The following is a 19,106-nucleotide window of genomic DNA, read 5'->3' on the forward strand; positions in this document are numbered from 1 at the left end:
ATCTTCAAAATTTCATAAGGAAATTTCACTACATTTATATTATATCACGTTTTCCATTGCATTGTAATTCGTCATTTCATCTACCTTAGACAATTATAACTTCCATATCTTTCTGGAATTGATGACAGTATTTGCATGAACCAGAATCCTAATCAATGTTTATCAAGTGAACTAATGCAAAAGAAAATAAAAAAGCAAATATTAGATACTTTTCTTAAATTAATTGTACCTTACACTGTTATTAGATGAAAATTTAAGTTTGCATCAATGAACATGGAAATATATTAAAACAGCAGTCAGCTGAAAGCAATTTATAAATCTGTTCAAAGGATTTCCTTTTTATTTGTAGTCCCACATATCTCTTCTGATAAACTGTCACAGCTACTTTAGAAAAATCTTCATCACATCTATAACACAGCAGTACAATGTAATAAATATTTCAAAAAATAAGCTTCAGAGATTTTCGAAGGTCATTTTACATTTGTATTGATTTACTATATGCTTTATCAATTACATCTCAATTTTTACAAAACATTTAAGAACTTTTGGAAATATGCCAAATAAATCATGGTATTAACCTTCCTTGTGAAATGAGACCTTACTGTAACATCATCAATGGCTATCAAAAAAACTGAGTATCAGTAAGTAAAACAGTAAATATCAAATAGGAAAACAGTATATGTCAACTACAGAAATAATAAATAACATCTGAAAAAAAACCAAACAAACTGTTCCTTGTTGTATGGGGGGTTTCTTTAAGTTCTGTTTTCAGTGATATTATCTTGAGGAATGAAGATGAGAGTGTTTTTATATAACAAATGCTATGATAAACAAAAGCAATCTGGTACTCATCAGCAACTGTTAGCTATACTTTTTTTCCATTTCTATTAGATTGCTCTTTACTGTTTAGATAGGTATACTCTACATATCTTCCAGTCTATGGCTTGATTATTAAAGAAGTTTCTCTCTCTCTGTGTATATATATACACACACACATAAATATTACCCTATTTGTACATTTATGCAAACTTACTATCTCAGTCATTTTTTATTAGTTTTTATTATGTTTGTCTCCTTTAAAATTTACTCTTTCCATAAGTCATATTAACAGCCTGGAACAACATATTCTTCCATATTTTTTCTCCATGTTCATTAAATACACATAAGACAACATAAATTTGGGGTGGGGAGGGAGTCATTGTTTTTAAAGAGTACTGTACAAATTATTCTGAATCTTGTGTTCTTATGCATCAGCACCTGGTGGATGGGGTTTGTCTTTTAACTTTATGGTAAGTGTGCTTGTTGTACAGAACTTTTAATCCTTTCCTTTTTAGCTTGTGAGTTTTTTTGTATGCTATTTAAGCACACCTGGCTCAGGTCTTACAGATATTCCCTGTGTCACTTTCTTACAAGTTTTAACTTTTCTGTGTTCATTTCGCATTTAAGTCTTTAACTGGCTTGCAATTTACTTTACTTATGAGGTAGGGACCACTTTTCCTTATTTAGATAAGAGTTGTCACAGCATCTTTTGTTTATTGAATCCTTTTTGCTTGTAATGCCACCTCTGTCATATATCAAGTGTGGGTGATCTCGCTCTATTCATACACGTGTTTCTGGAGTCCATTTACTGTGTTTTCATTCATTTCTCTTTCTCTTGTAATCACTGTACCATTTTAATTTCTATACCTTTAAAATAATTTTTGATATTTAATAAAATAAGCCCCATCATCTTTCTTTTTCAAAACTGTCCTGGTTGCTCTGAGCCTTTCTTTTTTCCAAATGAATTTTAGATCAGCGTATTAAGTCCAATGAACAATGGTGTTAAATTTTAGATTGAAACACTACGGAATTTATAGATTTGGAGAGGAGTGACATTTTAAAACTTGAGTATTCCTTCCTCTGAAGCTCTCCATTTGTTTAAATCTTCTTTTATTCCTTCAATAAAGTTTTAGTACTTTCTCCACACAGATCGTATATATTTTTGCTAGTGTTATTTCTAGGAACACTGTAACCTTTGTTGCACGATCTGTGCTTTTTTCCCTTTTCCTTCCATTTACTTTCAAACTTTGTGTAATTATGCTTTATGTATATCTTTTATAAACAGTTTAATAGATGTATTTTGTTGTTTTTTAATCCAATCTCAAAATCTCAGTAGATGATTTTAGTATATTTACAATGATTTTCATTACTGATATAGTTGAACTAAGTTTTTAACCTTATTTAAATATCCTTTTTCTTTCTATCATTTTATCTCTTTTCCTGACCCTTATTTATTTTCTTCATTTCCTTCTCTAATGGTTTTAATACTATATATTTTCTATCTTAGCAGTTACTCTTACACTTCTAAGACACATCTAACTTTACAGCTTCCTAACAAAGTCTGAAAGAATGAGTATTGCGGGGGGCTTAGTGTCAGATAAATGTTACAGTTTTTGAGTTCTTTCATAGCTGACAATGTTAGAATATAGCTCAAAAAGGTATTTCTAATTTTATTGGTTATGTCAGAAGTTAGACCTTTCAACCTAAAGATATTTTAGCTCCACAAAACTTTCTTCACTTGTGCCTCTGATCACTACTTCTTTCCCCATTGTTCTGTTTTCTCCTGTCTTCTCCACCCAAAAGATCCCTGCAATTCTTGGGCTGAAATCTCCATCTTCTGCCTTTATCTTATCACTGTCTCTATCATATTCACCCCATTGCTCTAAAGTATTTTTATTTTTAAGCAAATTACAATAAATAAATTTTAACTTTAAGTTAGACTAAAGAGAAGGATAGATAAAAATCAACAAATTAGGTATCAATAAGAGGTAAGAATAAAATTAATAAATCCACAAACTACTTCATTTGGAAGACAGTGAAACAGAACAACTTCTGATAAATCATATTAGAACTATGTTAATACAAAGTGAGAAAGGGAATATAGAAAATACAAAAGTAAATTTAAGTACACAAGAATACAGTGGGATACAAGCCTCTCATCTTAATGAAATTCATCATACTCTGAATCATGAAATTTATTCAAGAGGAAAACAAAAAGGATCAATAACCATAAATGAAACTGAATATATTTAAAGTATGTACAAAAAAATTTCTAGCCCTAAAAAGTTTAAGTATACTCTGAAAATATTCAGAAAATAGATAATTCCTCTATTAATTTCTCTGACCTAGAACAGGAAGGAAGGCAGAAAGGTTACTCAATTCTTTAATATGAGGGAAGGATGCCCTGATACCAAAATTGGAAGATAACGTTTTCCTGTTATTGTCAATCTCACGAACAGAAGTAAAAACCCTGAAGAATATATTAACAATCATATTTAACAATATAAAATAATTTTCAACTTTATTCAAAAAATTTCACAGGCATACAAGAATGCTTAGTGTTAGGAAATCTATTAATGTCATAGATTAAATCAATATGGAAAAGGGAAGCGAAAAATCACATGATAATCTAAAAAGATGTTATAAAGGCATTCAATTAAAATTTAACTTCCATAATTGACCACCAACTCATAGGGGGAACAATTCTATCTTAAATCTACATCCTATATTATGCTTAACAGTAAAACCCTAGAAGCAGTATTATTAAAATTATTACAAAGAAAAAGATACTTGCTATCAACAATATCATTGAACACTGTTCTGGAAATTCTTGCTAATACGGTAAGGCAGGAAAATGAAAAATAAAACTTTCACTTTCATTTTGAAAATCCCTGCCAAATTATTACAGATGGAAGTCTGCTGTACCTCACGGACATGCTGGTTTAGGAAAGCACTGCTCAAAGCTCTATTCTCCCATCTCACTCTTTTCACAAAAAAAGAAAAAATTTAAAAGCTCTGCTATGAGCCAAAGACCAAACAGCACTCCAAGGGTAATCAAACAACCTAGCCAGTTTTGGATTAGTGAGAGGAATAAAGATTATATATAAAGTTAGTTGGAGCAAATACTCTTGTTTTTTCTGTTTGAAGACTCTCCTTCTTAGAACCTATCTCCCAGGTAATTAACACAGTCTGTGGAGGATCATGCCTTCTAGAAAAAAGAGATTCCCCTCTGTTTCTGCAACAGCAATGTGGTACCAATCAAACATTTTTTATTGAGCATTTACTAGATGTCAGGCATTGAGACTGCTGCTGAGAATAAAATAAGGAAAATACTTACCATTTATTTTCTAATCGAGAAGATAATCAAGAAACCAAGGCAATAAGAGTAAGAATGGTATGTGCTGTTTTAGGGAAAGAACACCATACTATGGGGTAATACAAAACCTAGTCTTGGGAACTTACAGAAAAACCTGTAAAGGAAATGACAAGACTTCAAAGATGAACAGGCATTAGCCAGCCATGGAAAGAGAATCCTAAGTGTCTTCTGAGCAGGGAGATCAGCCCATACAAATAAGCAGGAGAGAGGATAGTTCATTAAAAAACTGAAAAGCCAGGGTGGCTGGACTATAATCATAAAGAGAGGGAGAAATATAGTGAAATAAAATTATGGTGACTAAAAAGAAGAGTCACAGATCTTGCAAGATCTTTTAGGGAATGCTAAATATTTAAGTTTCAACTTCATTTTGAAGGCAGTGAAAAGTACAGTGGACATTGGTTGTTTATCTACCTACCATGCACTCTTCAGTCCACTTCCCCTAATATTAGTTAGATGTTCATTAGAGTGCCTGTATCTTACCCAAGTTACCTGTATATTCATACTTTGGGAGACACTTAAACCATACTGAATTCCAGAGATAAGCCAAACCAGGCAGGGCAATTCCATGTACTTGCTGCCATTTTAAGTCAGATAATCCAAGTCTAAAGCCAATTAGATACATTCCCTCTATGAAGGTCAACTGATTTGAGATCTCAATTACATCTACAAAATCCCTCCACAGCAGTATCTTGATTAGAATTGAATACTTAGGAGAAGATGTGTGTTTACCAGGGGGGTAGGACTCTTGGGGATCATCTCAGAATTCTGCCTCTAATAGTCTTCCCTTTACCCTCCAAAGATTCAATCCCTCCATTCACCCATCTCAATATTCCCAAAGTCTCAACCAATCACAACATTAATTCAAGTCCAAAATCTCAGCTCAAAAATTCCAAATCTCATCATCTAAATTTGTTGCAGATGAGGGTCCTACGTGTTACCATTCAGTATAGATAGATCTTGGGCAAAATTCCACTCCATCCGTGGACCTATGAAACTGAAGAGACAGATTATCTGCCCCCAACACTCCAAGCATTCAGTGGTTGGACAGGCATAGGATAACAATTGTAGAAATTCCTGTTCAAGATGAAAAAAAGTGGAAGGTAAAAAGGACTCCATAACAGTTTTGAAATCCAGGTGGGCAAATGTTGGATTTGTCTTAATTAGCTTCAAGGCCTGGGAATAAGCCTCTGTGGCTCTCAGTTCTGCCCTGCTAATCATCCTTTTTCATGAAAGACAGCAACTGTTTACAGCTGAGTACTTTTATGGGCCTGATTCCGGATGCAGCCTCCTTTCACATTGTACTCTGGTTCCTTAAGTCCCAGCTGGCAATGTTTCTGCTGTACAACTTTCTCAAGAAACTTGTGGGTCTTGAACACATTTCACTGGGTCTTCTGCATTAGCAAAAGTCACACCCACAAAGTTTTTAGAGATAACACCTTCTCTATCTAGGCTGCTGCTGAGAGGCCTGAGGGATGATACTCAAACTTCCTACAGGCTATCTGGTTGAGAAGATCTGTAGATCTTCTGTAGAAGATCTGTAAGATTCTCAATATCTTAAAAGAGCCCTTTATGTGATTAAATACTTTGACCTTTTGGTCTATAGAAGATTTTTAGTGAAAAGTTGTTCAGCCACACCCTCTTGTTTTTCCCTATGCCACACTTTCAGAAGCAATCTCCCTTTTGCCATATAGATCAGGGTAAGAATTTCCCAAATCATCAAGTCCTAGTTCATTTAATGATTCTTCCATCAATTTATTTCTCTCCTCTTGCATTTTACTATAAAGCAGCAAGAAAAAGTCAGATCACACCTCCAAGCCTTTCCCTGGAAATCTCCTCAGCTAAATATACAAGTTAACAGTTATACATTGTGCAAGAGACACTTCTTTTAAGCTTCCTGCCACTATATAACAAGGAACTTCCTCCAATTTCCAAAATCATGTTCCTCTCTTCCTTCTGAGCTCTCTCTGGCAGCAGTCTCCAAGTCCAGAGTCCTGCAAACAGCCTGTCAAAACAATTTAGGCCTCTCTATCATGTTTCCTCTGCTCACTGCCCAATTCCAAAGTGATTTCTACATCTGTAGCTATTTGTTACAGGTATCTCCTCCTTCCATATCTTTTTATACCTGAGTACATTATAAAGCCCTTGTGCAACTAGGCCAGTCTCTGACTGTCTCTAGTTCCCTTGTCAGGATTTCTTAGTTATTAATTTACTCTAGGAAGTTATCCAACATTTCCTGACTTTCACAGTCTCAAGGCCATCAAATCAAAACAGTTTTTTCTCTGAACCCTGAGAATGTTTGTTTCCTTTTTAAATTTTGTCTCAGTATGTGGTTCTCTACACTTAAAATTCCCAAGGTGACTCATCATTTCCATATCAACAAGCAACTCTTTTTTGTGGATTAGAATTAGTCTGGAGTAGTAGACCCCTCTGCCTGCCTTCCTAACAAGCCTGGATATCATTCCATTCCTTTGTTCCAGTCCTGAATTTCCTCTCACCAAATCGGTCTCATTTCTAATGCTTGTATACTTTTCATTAACCTGCTTTCAAAGAAAAATATTTTGCCATTACCACAAAAACTGTAATTCTAGGTGTAGAATCTGTTCCAAGATTATGATTTTTTTTCTTGTTAAATACGTGAATGAATTAATTCAAAAGCTTTGGAAGACCTGTGTAGACTTTTGGAGGCCCGATATCTAGCTAAATTCTCTTTTACAGCTATGCCCTGTTCTTGTGCAGACTAAGCAAACTGTAAGCCTCACAAATATGCAAAACACAGTACTTAGGTAGTATCATAATAAGAATATAATGGGACAAATTAAGTTTTTGTTTCTACATTATTTTATCTACGCTACTAAGAAAATCTGATGCTACGGCAGCAGTCAGTTCCTGAAGTACCTTATAAGCACCAACTCTCCCAACTGCTGTGTTGTTATCTGAATGGATTACTCTTTTTATCAGTTTTTCTTTTTCCCCTTTAGAGGACTTTGGACATTGATGCTCCATTGATAATTATTAAATGAAATTTGGATTATTAATGGATCATTAATCCATATAATACTGTATTTTCCTAACCATTAGTTTAGAATGCATGCATGCTTATTTTATTCCCTAAACCAATAGATGTATCTATCATCAAATGAAAAAGCTTAAGTAGAGTAAATAAACTGTAACTCAGAGTGTTAGAGTAAAAGAAAACATACCTTTAAAAGAAATGTATTGGTTTCAATATACAGACTCAGCAATTCAGGGGTCTAATATATTTATGGAGAAAAGATTCTATCTTCTGAAATTTCACTTAGGGAATAGTAAGTCCTAAATAGGAAAGCTCAGATATATAGTTTATTCTTATTTAAAAACTGTCATGCAAAAATTTAACATGGATAAGAATATTGGTCATGCTAATTCAAGGTGATGAAGAAAGACTAGCTGACAGTTGTAGTTGCTTTTAAACCCACAACTTCCTCCAATTAAACTTCCTTTAAAGGAAAAAAAAACATAGAAGCTAAATGGAACATATTCTGATAAGGCAACTGCCAGATAGAATTTTATGTGTCAAATTCACAGCTTCTACCAAAACCAACACACAAAGCAGTGAAGTAACGTCTAAATTCATGTAGTTAAACCAAGACTTGAGACTCCAATTTTTTTCTTAAAAACCATAAAAGTGAAATTCTGTCAAAATATCCATATCACATGGTTCATAACAGTGTGAACACTACTGAACTGTGCACTTAAAAATGGTTAAGAGAGTAAACTTTATGTTATGTATATTATAGCACAATTTTTTTAAAACCAGGAAAAAAATCTACATTATGAAAAAATACAGTTTAAATCATTACAATTTCTATTTATGTGAATTTCTACTAAAATAAGAGAATTTAACTAGTTATTAAAATAAGACAATATTACAATAAAATCTCTGAATTATTTAACACTTGTTCAGAATGTAATAAAACTGGTTTATAAAATTTTCATATTTCTCCTCCCTTTCCTAGTTTCGGAAATAAAAATGCAAATAGCATAAAAATGAAATAGAGTAACTTAACTATTAAGTTAGCCCAAATCCACTGTGGAATGAGGGGGAAACTAACTAGGCTACTGCTTATTGTACTTCAATGTCAACAATAAAAATAAGCTGTGTGGTAGTTATTGCAAGTATTCATAAAGATTCTAGCTCTTTTCCTTTTTGGTTAGATGAGTAAAACTAGGGATGGCCATGGGACTTGCTCTGGGCCAAGAAATGAGAGTGGAAGAGATAGTATCACTTCCAGGCAGAAGCTTTAAGAGCCAAAACATGCTTCACCATATTCTTTTTCTGTCTGCTTCAGTGACTGGTAATATTGTAAAGACTGGCTGTTCCTCAGCCAGGATTCTGGAATAAAACTGATAATGAAAAGGAAGAGAGTTCCAGCAAATCCACAAAGAACATACAGCATAAGTAAAAATAAACTGTTGCTCTTTTAAGTCTTTCAGATTTTGAGTATTCTGTTACCACAGCATAACACCAGACTATCCTGATACAGATATAAAAACTGCATGCAAGGCAGCTGTGTAAAGAAAAGAATGGATTTCTACAAATGAGAGAGATGGAAGGATGGGCAGGAAGTGACAGGCTTCTATCCCTCCCCTGCCTGGGGCAGCTGCTCCAACAGAAGGCTTCCATCAGAGTACTGATTACAGGGCATTAGGAAAAGTCGTGAATGACAGAGAGCTCAGGGTGAGGGGCAGAATAAGCCTTGCCGCCATAGGCAGGTTGCTAGAGCTGGGGGAAAGCCTCTACTATGCCTTCCCCTCCCAACCTGTAACCAGGTGCTGAGGAAAAGTAGGCTCCTCCCAAATGCCACCTCTCTCCTTCTTGCCATTTGAGGAAATCTGAACTTTAGTCTTGAGAGAATATAACAAGGTTCCTCCATGAAGCATCAGGCCCATTTCTTAGCATGCAAGTACAAAAGCTGCCATACAAGTTTGTAGCCATCCTAGAGGATTTCATCCAAAGAAGATATTCAAGGACCAAGTTACTCATGCTACAGTTTCTTGTTGTCCTAATAAAGGCCGAGGAGAAGCTCAACTTTGAACAGAATCAACTAGTTTCTGCTGGTGAGGTGGGTAAAGTGTTATTACAGAACTCAAAACTGGGAACTCCATGAGTTCATTTCATTTGTAACTTTTAGGATCACCTCATACAACTGTACAGGCTGTGGCCTGAATAACAGCACCCAACCAAGGAGGGGAGTGGTGGACTCTGAAGCTGCATCCACCAAGAAGGGCTACTTTTTTGTATTTCACACAAAGGTGCCTTCTGTTTGTCAAGATATGTGCCAACAGGTACCTTAGAGACTAGCTTACTGTTCCTTATCCACATTTATCAGAATTTCTTGGAGACCATCCTTAGGGGTACTATAGAGGAGACTTACTATGTACCAGACAATCATGGGACTGACCACTCTGGAACTCCTTGAGGTATGATCCTTCCTGAAGATTACCATGATAACCTGCAGTGTATGTTTGTGAACTTGGACCACATATTGCCACATTCCTGTGTCTCAATGAGGAATATGGGCATGCCACTGGAGAATATTCTTCTACTAGAATTCTACATCCTGGAAGAAACCCTTCAGTGGATGGTGGTTTAAGAGAACTTCTACAGCACTATACCAATCAAATGACACCACTCTGATGTGCTAGAGCACAGGTTTTCTTAACTTTGACACTTGATATTTTGGACCAGACAATTCTTTGTTATGGAATGGGGGGCTGTCTTGCGATTTGTAACATATTTGACAGTAGCCCTGGTTTTATCTACTAGATGCCATTAGCACTGCTCGCCCACCCCCAACTCCCAACTGTATAAAAAAATGTCTCCAGACATTGTCAAATGCCCTCTGGTGGGTAAAAATGCACCAGGTTGACAACAACTCTGCTAGATCTACACTTCCATTTCCAGCATGAGACTGACGGCAAGAAGATATGTACTGGGACTAAGATGCCCACCACTATTTCCACCAGCCCTATGGCATTTGAGGCTGATGGAGGGCTCCCCTTGAGATCCCACTGGCAAACAGACAAAGAAACTCTGCCCAGCAAGTTGAGATAGCCTTACTCCCATCAGGCAGAAAAGAATGAACCTTGACTTTTTGCTTGCTTTTCCTCCCCTATCTCATCCCTCTCTCCTTCCATTAACCCCTCCTTCTACTTCTCCTAGAAGTAGAACCATGATTCCAAGCCACTTAGATGATTTATCTTCCCAGACAAGATGTAGCCCAATAGCAAACTTTGCTACTGACCCCCTGCCAGCTCTGGCCTGGCATACAATGTAGACATGCCCTGACGTTGGCCAGAAAAGTCTGGATTGCTATATTCCCAGCAGCCTCTTTAGCTTGCCTACTTTAGAAAGCCACTGTGGGCAGAAGCCCAGGCTCACAAACAGACTGATCAGTTTATACAACCTGAACGGATTGATATTTATCAAAACGGGGACATGGCCTGATCCTTGGACATGGATTGGGCAGTCTAATGCCTGCCTTCCCCCAGGCATGGCCTGACACTAACTCCACTGCATTTAGATACTAGCTAGACTTCTTAACCTTAACACACAAACACACATCAAAAATATATCTCATAAGCAAAGGGGGAGGGGGGACTATATTCCTTACTCATAGTTCATGCCAAAGTAAGTTCCACATGAATCAAAGTTTAAGCATAAAAATGCAGCTATAAGAGCACTATAAAAAAATATGGGAGAACGTTTAATAAAATTGGAGTGAAAATGGCCTTTCCAATCAAAGTGCAAAACTCAGGTCATGTGAGAGATTTCTTTGAGCAAGTCGTTCCACGTCTACAAATTTATCTTACAGATATACTTGCGTAAGTGGACAAAGAAATATATGTAACATCACAGAGCATAATGAACAGCAGGCTGAAAATGTTATGTGTCCACTTATATCAAATCCAGTCCCGGATATATCAAATGTCCAGTCAATTGATGAAGTCTGACTGAATAAAATATGGCATTTCGATACAATGAAACATCATGCAGTTATGAAAGTGACTAAAGAAGAGTTAAATATACCAATATGAAACAACCTATCAGACATATTGCTAAGTGAACACAAGTCACAGAAAGAATATGTAATGCCTTCCCTTTTATGCAAATAAAATAGCTATATGGAGAGATTTTTGCTTATGTATACAGACTGTAAGTATTTCTAGAAGGACACAAAAGAAATTTATGTGGGTGCCTCTGGAGAGGAAGATGGGTCTGGAAAGGAAGGAAACTTGATTTTTATCGTATATGCTTTGAAGTTTTTGAATTAGTTTTTAGATTGTGCATAAAATCCATCACAGAAAAATGAAATTAAAGAATAAAATTCAAAGGAAAATTTCAAAAAAGAATAGCAAATAACATATATATATATAAAATAACTGAGAAAATTCTTACCTTTCTCTGCAAAATTTAAGTGAATGTAGTATGGCAGGTCTCTTTTGACGTAAATTCCATAAATGTAACGTGTCATCAGCCAAGGCACTCACAAGAGCTCCCTTAAAAATAAAATGTAATATATTTTATATAGAATACATTTACAAACATTAATGCTACTAAAGAGCTACCAAAAAAATCTTCCCAAATTTCAAAACTCTCTGCCAATAGATTTAGTTCTGAGAAACATTTGCCTCACCCAAATTCTAAACAGCAGATGTAAAAGAGTGTATTATGTGTATACGTATGTATAAAAATTGTTTCAACTTCAACAATTTAAAGTATAATTTAACCTTATTAACTAAAAGTGTACTAGGATCTAGTTGGATATATAGTTGATAACTAGCTATGTAAAATGAGAAGTCAGACTATAAGTTACTTGGTCCCTATAGTTCATCCTTCCTTGACTATATGATATGAAGTAACCTTCCCATTTTATTTGGCTTAAGACAAATCCTTATGAATATATGATATGAAGTAACCTTCCCATTTTATTTGGCTTCAGACAAATCCTTATGAATATATGATATGAAGTAACCTTCCCATTTTATTTGCCTTAAGACAAATCCTTATGAATCCTCATGAATGTACTCTGCTTGGATCATAATTCTACTACTAGAATGATATGGAAAACAAAAATAGCATTCAGCACTGTATAATTTCAATGTCCAAAGGGCTGAAAAATCTGACTAATTTAGAAAGTTAAAACAGCTGATACTATTATATACTATTAAGTCTGGAGAAGAAAACCTTTGGCAGTATGTGAGAATCATGCAGGGGGCTCAGTCTCACCCCAGACCTAACAAACCAGAAATTTCAGAGCAAGGACCATTGCAGGTGTATTTTTTAAAAATCTCCAGAGGTGATTCTGATGTGTGAATAGGATTAAGAATCTATAGGCTAAGGCTGATTTATTAAGACATATGAATGTTTTTCCTCAAAAGAGGAAGATACTCCTTATCTACACTGAGAGAATAAGACAAAAGACGCAACACGAAGAACTTTAATTTCAAAAAAAGATTTGCAATTCCAGTCCTTTAGGTTATTATGAGAAATCTTAAAATTTCCCTCTTTTAAAATAGGAGAGTTTCTCATTTATCTAAGAGAACTAAAATAGCTCTGAAGACAAGATTTACATTAAACGATCTCTCCAAGTGCTTTCCAATTTGAAATTCTATGAGGGCTCCTCTACCGTGTAACTCCTATTGCTACAACATGACTATTGGAAAACAGAAATACAGGAAGCCCGCATACTCTTCCTTTCACTAGAAAGCATCCTCTTATCTCTATCACTTTGAAGCAGAGAAACTAAAAGGATTCAGAGTATCAAAGCTTTGTACTCTTCATTCTTACTTCCAGCAGTTTCAGACCAGGTCATCTTCTTTCTCAAGGTGTTTGCCCCATCTTTGTATTTCAAGGAAGAAGAGAAGGTGTGGGGCCAAAATGGCAATCACAGCTGACCGCCTGCAGTGGCTCACTTACCTACATGTGCTTTTCCAAAACTGAAAGCAAACAGCTACTCCCAGTTGTCAGATTCCCATAGCCATCACCATGTAAATATTCATATTCTGCTAAGCATTTTTTAAAAACTATCATTTTTAAGTACTTAAAAATGTAACATTTAAGCATGTAAAATAACAGTCATAGCAAAGAACTTTATGATAAATTCTACAGAAAAGCAGCTTGTCTTATGAATAATGAGAGCATCAACTAGTTAAGATTTCTAAAATTTAGGCATATAAGTAATCTATTTGCAATGTGTTATTTACATTGGCTCATACTGCTTAAAAAAAAATAATCTCAACACAAGTATAAAGATGGAGAATAGGTTAGTGGTTGCCAGGGATTAGGGACTGAGAGCAGGAGGGGGTGCAATTAATTATAAACGGGTAGCCTGAGGGCATGACTTCACGGTGATGGGACCGATCTGTAATCTTGTTCCTGCTGGTCATTACACGAAATGTATGCAGGGAATAAAACTGCATGAAACTCTGCACACATACACACAATGAGTGCATGTAGAAACTGGTGGTGAAATGTAAATAAGGTCTGTAGTCTAGTTAAGAGTATTGTATTGATGTCTTTCTCTTGGTTTAATATTTTACTATTGTTACATAAAATGTTACTATTGGGGGAAATGGGGGAAGGGTACATAGGACCTCTCTATTCTGAAACTAATTGCCAGTCTAATTATTTCATAATAAAATTTGTTTTTAAAAAAGGAAAAATAATCTCACATATGGATTCAACAACTTTCTACACTGTGATATTTTTATGTGTATTTTAACATTTTACGATGCCTATTATTCAGTCCTACACAGAATACTGAAGTTTTTAAACACTTCCTCTGATCCTGAAAACCTACACGATTGCATATCATTTGGATCACAGTTTTACTAAAATTTTTATATTACCCTCTTTAACTCTTTACATCAATACTGCCTCTCTTAAATCCTCTGATATGAAGAAAAGATTTATCAAAAGCTGAAAGTATCGAGTATTTTTTTCTCTCATATACATCTAGAAATTTATTCCATGAAACGCAAGGACTTAGGGGCAAAAAGGATGCCCACAAACTATCCTCACATCTAAGTATAGCAGAATCTTTTCTAGAGTAATTTTTCTTCTAGCTTTTCTAGCTTCTAGCTTTTTTCCTTCTAGCTTCTCCTGCCTGTCACTACTTGCAGTAAACATCTACTGTCAGAGCTGCTCATACTTTTTTAAGACATGCAAACACATTGTTTACTCTGCTAATAAAATGATGTATCTCTAGCTCCTTCCAAACTTTACACTCTATCAGAAAGAAAGGCATCAATTACTTCAACCAATAAGTGACACAACAAGAACTTTGGACAATAACCAGTTTCTAATGGACTTTGGTTTCCTGGATGTATTTCAAAACAACCCACTGGAGAAATACAATTTATTATTTATAATAAGGTCAATCTTTGAAAAAACTTTAATGTAGATTTTTATGTTACATAACTTTCAATATTCTTGAAATAAAATTTAAATGCAGCACACTGTACCAAAAAGATCTACCTTATGCCATTCTATTTTCAATACTGTTTTGAGAAACATCTTACATTATTTATGTAACTGTCTGTGATGATGCCTTAAAGTGAATTACTATTAGCTCTGACCTACAAGAAATTCATTTTTGTTCAAATATTTAAATATAATTGCATGCAAGAATTCTGAAAGATGGGATGTGGCCCTATTTCATACATAAGCTGGTGAGATGAAAGCAATTCACTAACCTCATTAATCAGGAACTGGAGCTGGATTACTGCAGCTCCACTGTCATGCTGGCAATAACATTCTACTCCTGGACGACCAAAGCTGTCATTAATTTCATTAAGGAGTTTATGGTATGTGTGAGCTTTTTTATAGCAATTGATAAGTTATATAATAGACTCAAATATTTCAATGACCTGATACAGGCTATTTACTAAGGTTGAGATTTAGAGTTAGGTGATTACACAGCAATCTAATCAGCTAGTTCCTGTTGATAATCAGAATTTTCAGAGATTTCAGGTCTAACAGAAATAAGACAACTGTCCCTTCTAGAAAAAAACAATTAAAAATAGCAATATACAGAACCAAGCTGCATGTATTTAATATACTTTACTCTGGCCCAAGTCTTTTTCTTTCCCTTAAAGTAAAAAGAAGAGAAAAGGGAGTTGATCTGTAGTGCTTCCAATTTTGCTGAAGTCAAGAAACAAATCTGAAAAGTAGACAAATGTCATTTTAGAATATTGCTTTTAGGTACAATCTTCTTACTGGCATCTTTCATTCCTGTAGTGTCATTTTTAAACAGTGTAAGCTAAAAATATAATGAAGAACCACGTAACTATGTTTGTAATTGTGGCAGGTTATATCACCAATGAATGTATCAATGTTTTACAATACGCTTGAACACAGATTAATATGTAAATATCCATTAATTTGCATATAACAGGAAACGTACAGCATTTTCTGTATGTTAAGCATTAGAGTAAACTTGTCATATACATTAATTCATTTCATCCTCACAACCATGAAGAATATGTAATTTCCCCAATGTAAACAGATAAGAAAACTGAAGCACAGAGAAATTAACTTGTCCCAAGTCATACAACTAGAAAGTATAGCAGAAATTGAATTTGAATAAGCATTCTAGCTCCAGAGTCTATACTCTTAATTGGTAAGTTATGCTGAGTAAAAAAACAAAAACAAAAAACTCCAAACACTTACAGAACTTACTACATGCCAGGTATTGTTATACGCTTTTTACCTTCATAAACTTGAGATAAGTTAGCCATTTTAACACACTGCTACACTAATATTTTCACTAGTTAATATTAACTGAAAATAAAAAGTTAAATCTAAAAATAAAATTTGATGGGATTTAATAAAATTACAGCCCTCTTTATACAAAGTCACATTCAAGTGAACAGACTATTTCTATATTCTATTAGTACATGCCCTATGGTTCTTCTTCTTTTTTTTATATTGTGTATGATTTATATGGAGGAAGATACAATAAGTTCTAGAAAGACAAAGAAAAATCATGAAAAACATTACATAACGAAAAAGAAATACATAGATATTAATGAAAACTGGGGTATGTGGCAAGTATCAAAGCATAATGAATTTACTAACAAATGACATTCTGTACCATACATGCAATATTATGAAAGTGAATTTTGCCCACTCTATTTTAGTGAATACTATTAACCAAACAACACGATAGAAGGTGATTTTAAATGAATTTCTAGCCAATACATACAGACAGAGAAGATATATCAGTAAAAATGCATAACAAACAAAATGCAATAAATGTGAATATATAGGTAGCCACAATATATATAGACAGGTATTTCAATGACAACTGGTACAAAGCAGACAGCAAAATAATAAGTGTAAAAGAATTTCATTATTGTGCTCATTCATATTTTTACCCAGCAAGAAACAGGTCTATGGTTCTTAATTAAAAATAATTGTACCAAAAGGTTAAATTCCTATTTTCTATATATATATATTTTCCTTTGATTTCTAGAAGTCTTTCTAGGTGATATTTATTTTCAATGGCTTTTATTTTATTACTAGCAATTAACTCTTCTATTATTTTATAAACTAGCAGACTAATTGAACATGTTTAGCCTATAGTACCCTACTCTTTAAATACTTCAAAATTTGTGTTACTATTATTAATATCAGTAGTAGTATTTTTGCTACATCAATTGCCCAAATGCAACTACATGAAGCTAAATTTGAAATTGCTAATATTGGCACTTGGTAGTGCTACGTCACACCCTGATAGGTCAAAGATAGGTCTACATTTCTGTTCATCCATTTCTTTTGTCAGATGATAGCAAAGACCTTCACCTTTTAGCCAGTATTTTTAATTTCTAAGTAAGTCTAAGAAATTACTAATTTCTAAGTAATTCTAATCTTTCCAGTTAAAATTCTTTCTGGCACCAATTAGCATATTCTATATTCTCACCTTATATAAATGGAGTAAAATCTCTCTTATCTGACCAGATCAGGATTAACTAAGTTAATTAAAAATGTAAGCTACTGGGTTTCCCTGGTGGCGCAGTGGTTGAGAGTCCGCCTGCCGAAGCGGGAGACACCGGTTCGTGCCCTGGTCCGGGAAGATCCCACATGCCGCGGAGCGGCTAGGCCCGTGAGCCATGGCCACTGGGCCTGCGCGTCCAGAGCCTGTGCTCCGCAACGGGAGAGGCCACAACAGTGAGAGGCCCGCATAACGCAAAAAAAAAAAAAAAAAAAGCTACTGTAGAGGACTAAAAATTCTACTTACCTATTTTTTCATAAAACATACACAATTCTGCTAATCTTGTGATATTCGCCAAAGATTATTTTCTTTCTGTAGAGGATTAAATATTCTACTTACCTATTTTTTCATAAAACATACACAATTCTGCTAATCTTGTGATATTCACCAAAGATTATTTTCTTTAAGTGTGGATCTATTACTTAGGGTTCAGAATTGTTTTTCTTAAATAAAACATAGCTGGAACTACCCGGGTATAAGATTTGCAGTTTACTTTTTTAAATGGCATTCTAAAGATACGGGAAATGCAAACTAACTGCAACATTCGCACAGAGTCTTATTATTTCTTTTCCAGTCATCTACTGCTTTCTCATCCATATAGCATCAGACAGGAAATTTTAACTGATTAACCTTCATGAAGTCTTTCCGAAGTATCTATTTTGGATTTCTGTATTTTTAAAAACACTATTTGCATTCACATTTCATCATTATTATTATATATTATTAAAGTGAATTTCTTGATTATAATATCAAACATAAAAGGCACAAACAGATTTGTGAATACACAAAACAGATTCATGGTAAGTAAAGAATATGCAAACACCTTTACTAATTTGGGCCTCCTGGAAAATAGCCTACTGGTCTTGAAACTGCAGTATGCTGTGGGCATCTATCAATATTTATTCACAGAGAATGAAAAGTGTCTGTAGCGACCTCCCTGGTGACACAGTGGTTCAGACTCTGAGCTCCCAATGCAGGGAGCCCGGGTTCAATCCCTGGTCAGGGAATTAGATCCCATATGCCTGCCGCAACTAAGGAGCACACCTGCCACAACTAAGACCCGGTGCAACCAAACAAGTAAATAAAATATGAAAAACCAAATAGATTAAAAAAAAAAAGTGTCTGTAAATCCAGGAAGTCAGTTATACGGAGATCAAGAAAGGTTTTACTCTTACTGTGTGTGTGACACTATTCTAGACAAAATTATACTTTTTATGACATTAGTATTAATATAGTCATTTTACTTCTAGCTAAGATGATAAATATATTTTCTTAAAAATAAGAACCACTTACTGAGTATCTACTAAGTTTTAGCCACCGTTTCTTAAATCCTCACAGTAACTTTAAAAGTTTGTTATCCCAGGAGTTCCCTGGTGGCCTAGTGGTTAGGATTCTGGGCTTTCTCTGCTGGGGCCTGGATTCAATCCCTGGTCGGGGAACTGAGATCTCACAAGCCGCATGGCACGGACATAAATAAATAAATAAATAAAAGTTTGTTATCCATATTTCACAGATGATAATTCTGAGGCTTAGAGAAGTGTTTTTTTTTTTTTTTCCCCCAAGGTTACTACTGATTTATTTCCCTTTTCCTTTGGAAAGGGTAGTACTGTGCTGCAGCCAACCCTGAAGGGTCCTAACACTAAAAAAGCCCTATGGGGAAAAATGTTATAACAAATCATTACTTCATAATAACAAAGTTTAAAATTAAATTTTAAGTAATGTTATAACAAATCATTACTTCATAATAACAAAGTTTAAAATTAAATTTTAAGTAATGGATATTGCTTATATATAATCAAGAGATATTAGTGTGGAAAGAACACAAGTTTCAGAGCAAGTAGTTCTCAATCCTGGTGGTATCAGAATTCTGGCTC

At 34.6% G+C, this 19,106-nt stretch overlaps 1 protein-coding gene across 3 annotated transcripts in view; it reads right to left on the reverse strand.

Annotated features, from left to right (window-relative positions):
• The window catches only part of STXBP5 (syntaxin binding protein 5), a 170,029-nt gene that overhangs the window by 127,561 nt on the left and 23,362 nt on the right, over positions 1 to 19,106 (reverse strand). For all 3 annotated transcript variants that reach the window (XM_032650692.1, XM_032650690.1, XM_032650691.1), the window contains exons 3-4: positions 14,933 to 15,014; positions 11,634 to 11,734 (exon numbers count right to left, since the gene is read on the reverse strand). In XM_032650692.1, coding sequence (XP_032506583.1) covers positions 11,634 to 11,734; positions 14,933 to 15,014 — 183 coding nt within the window. The remainder of the gene's footprint in view (positions 1 to 11,633; positions 11,735 to 14,932; positions 15,015 to 19,106) is intronic.

The sequence above is a fragment of the Phocoena sinus genome, chromosome 12 (assembly GCF_008692025.1).
Source record: "Phocoena sinus isolate mPhoSin1 chromosome 12, mPhoSin1.pri, whole genome shotgun sequence".
NCBI classification, from domain to species: Eukaryota; Metazoa; Chordata; class Mammalia; order Artiodactyla; family Phocoenidae; genus Phocoena; species Phocoena sinus.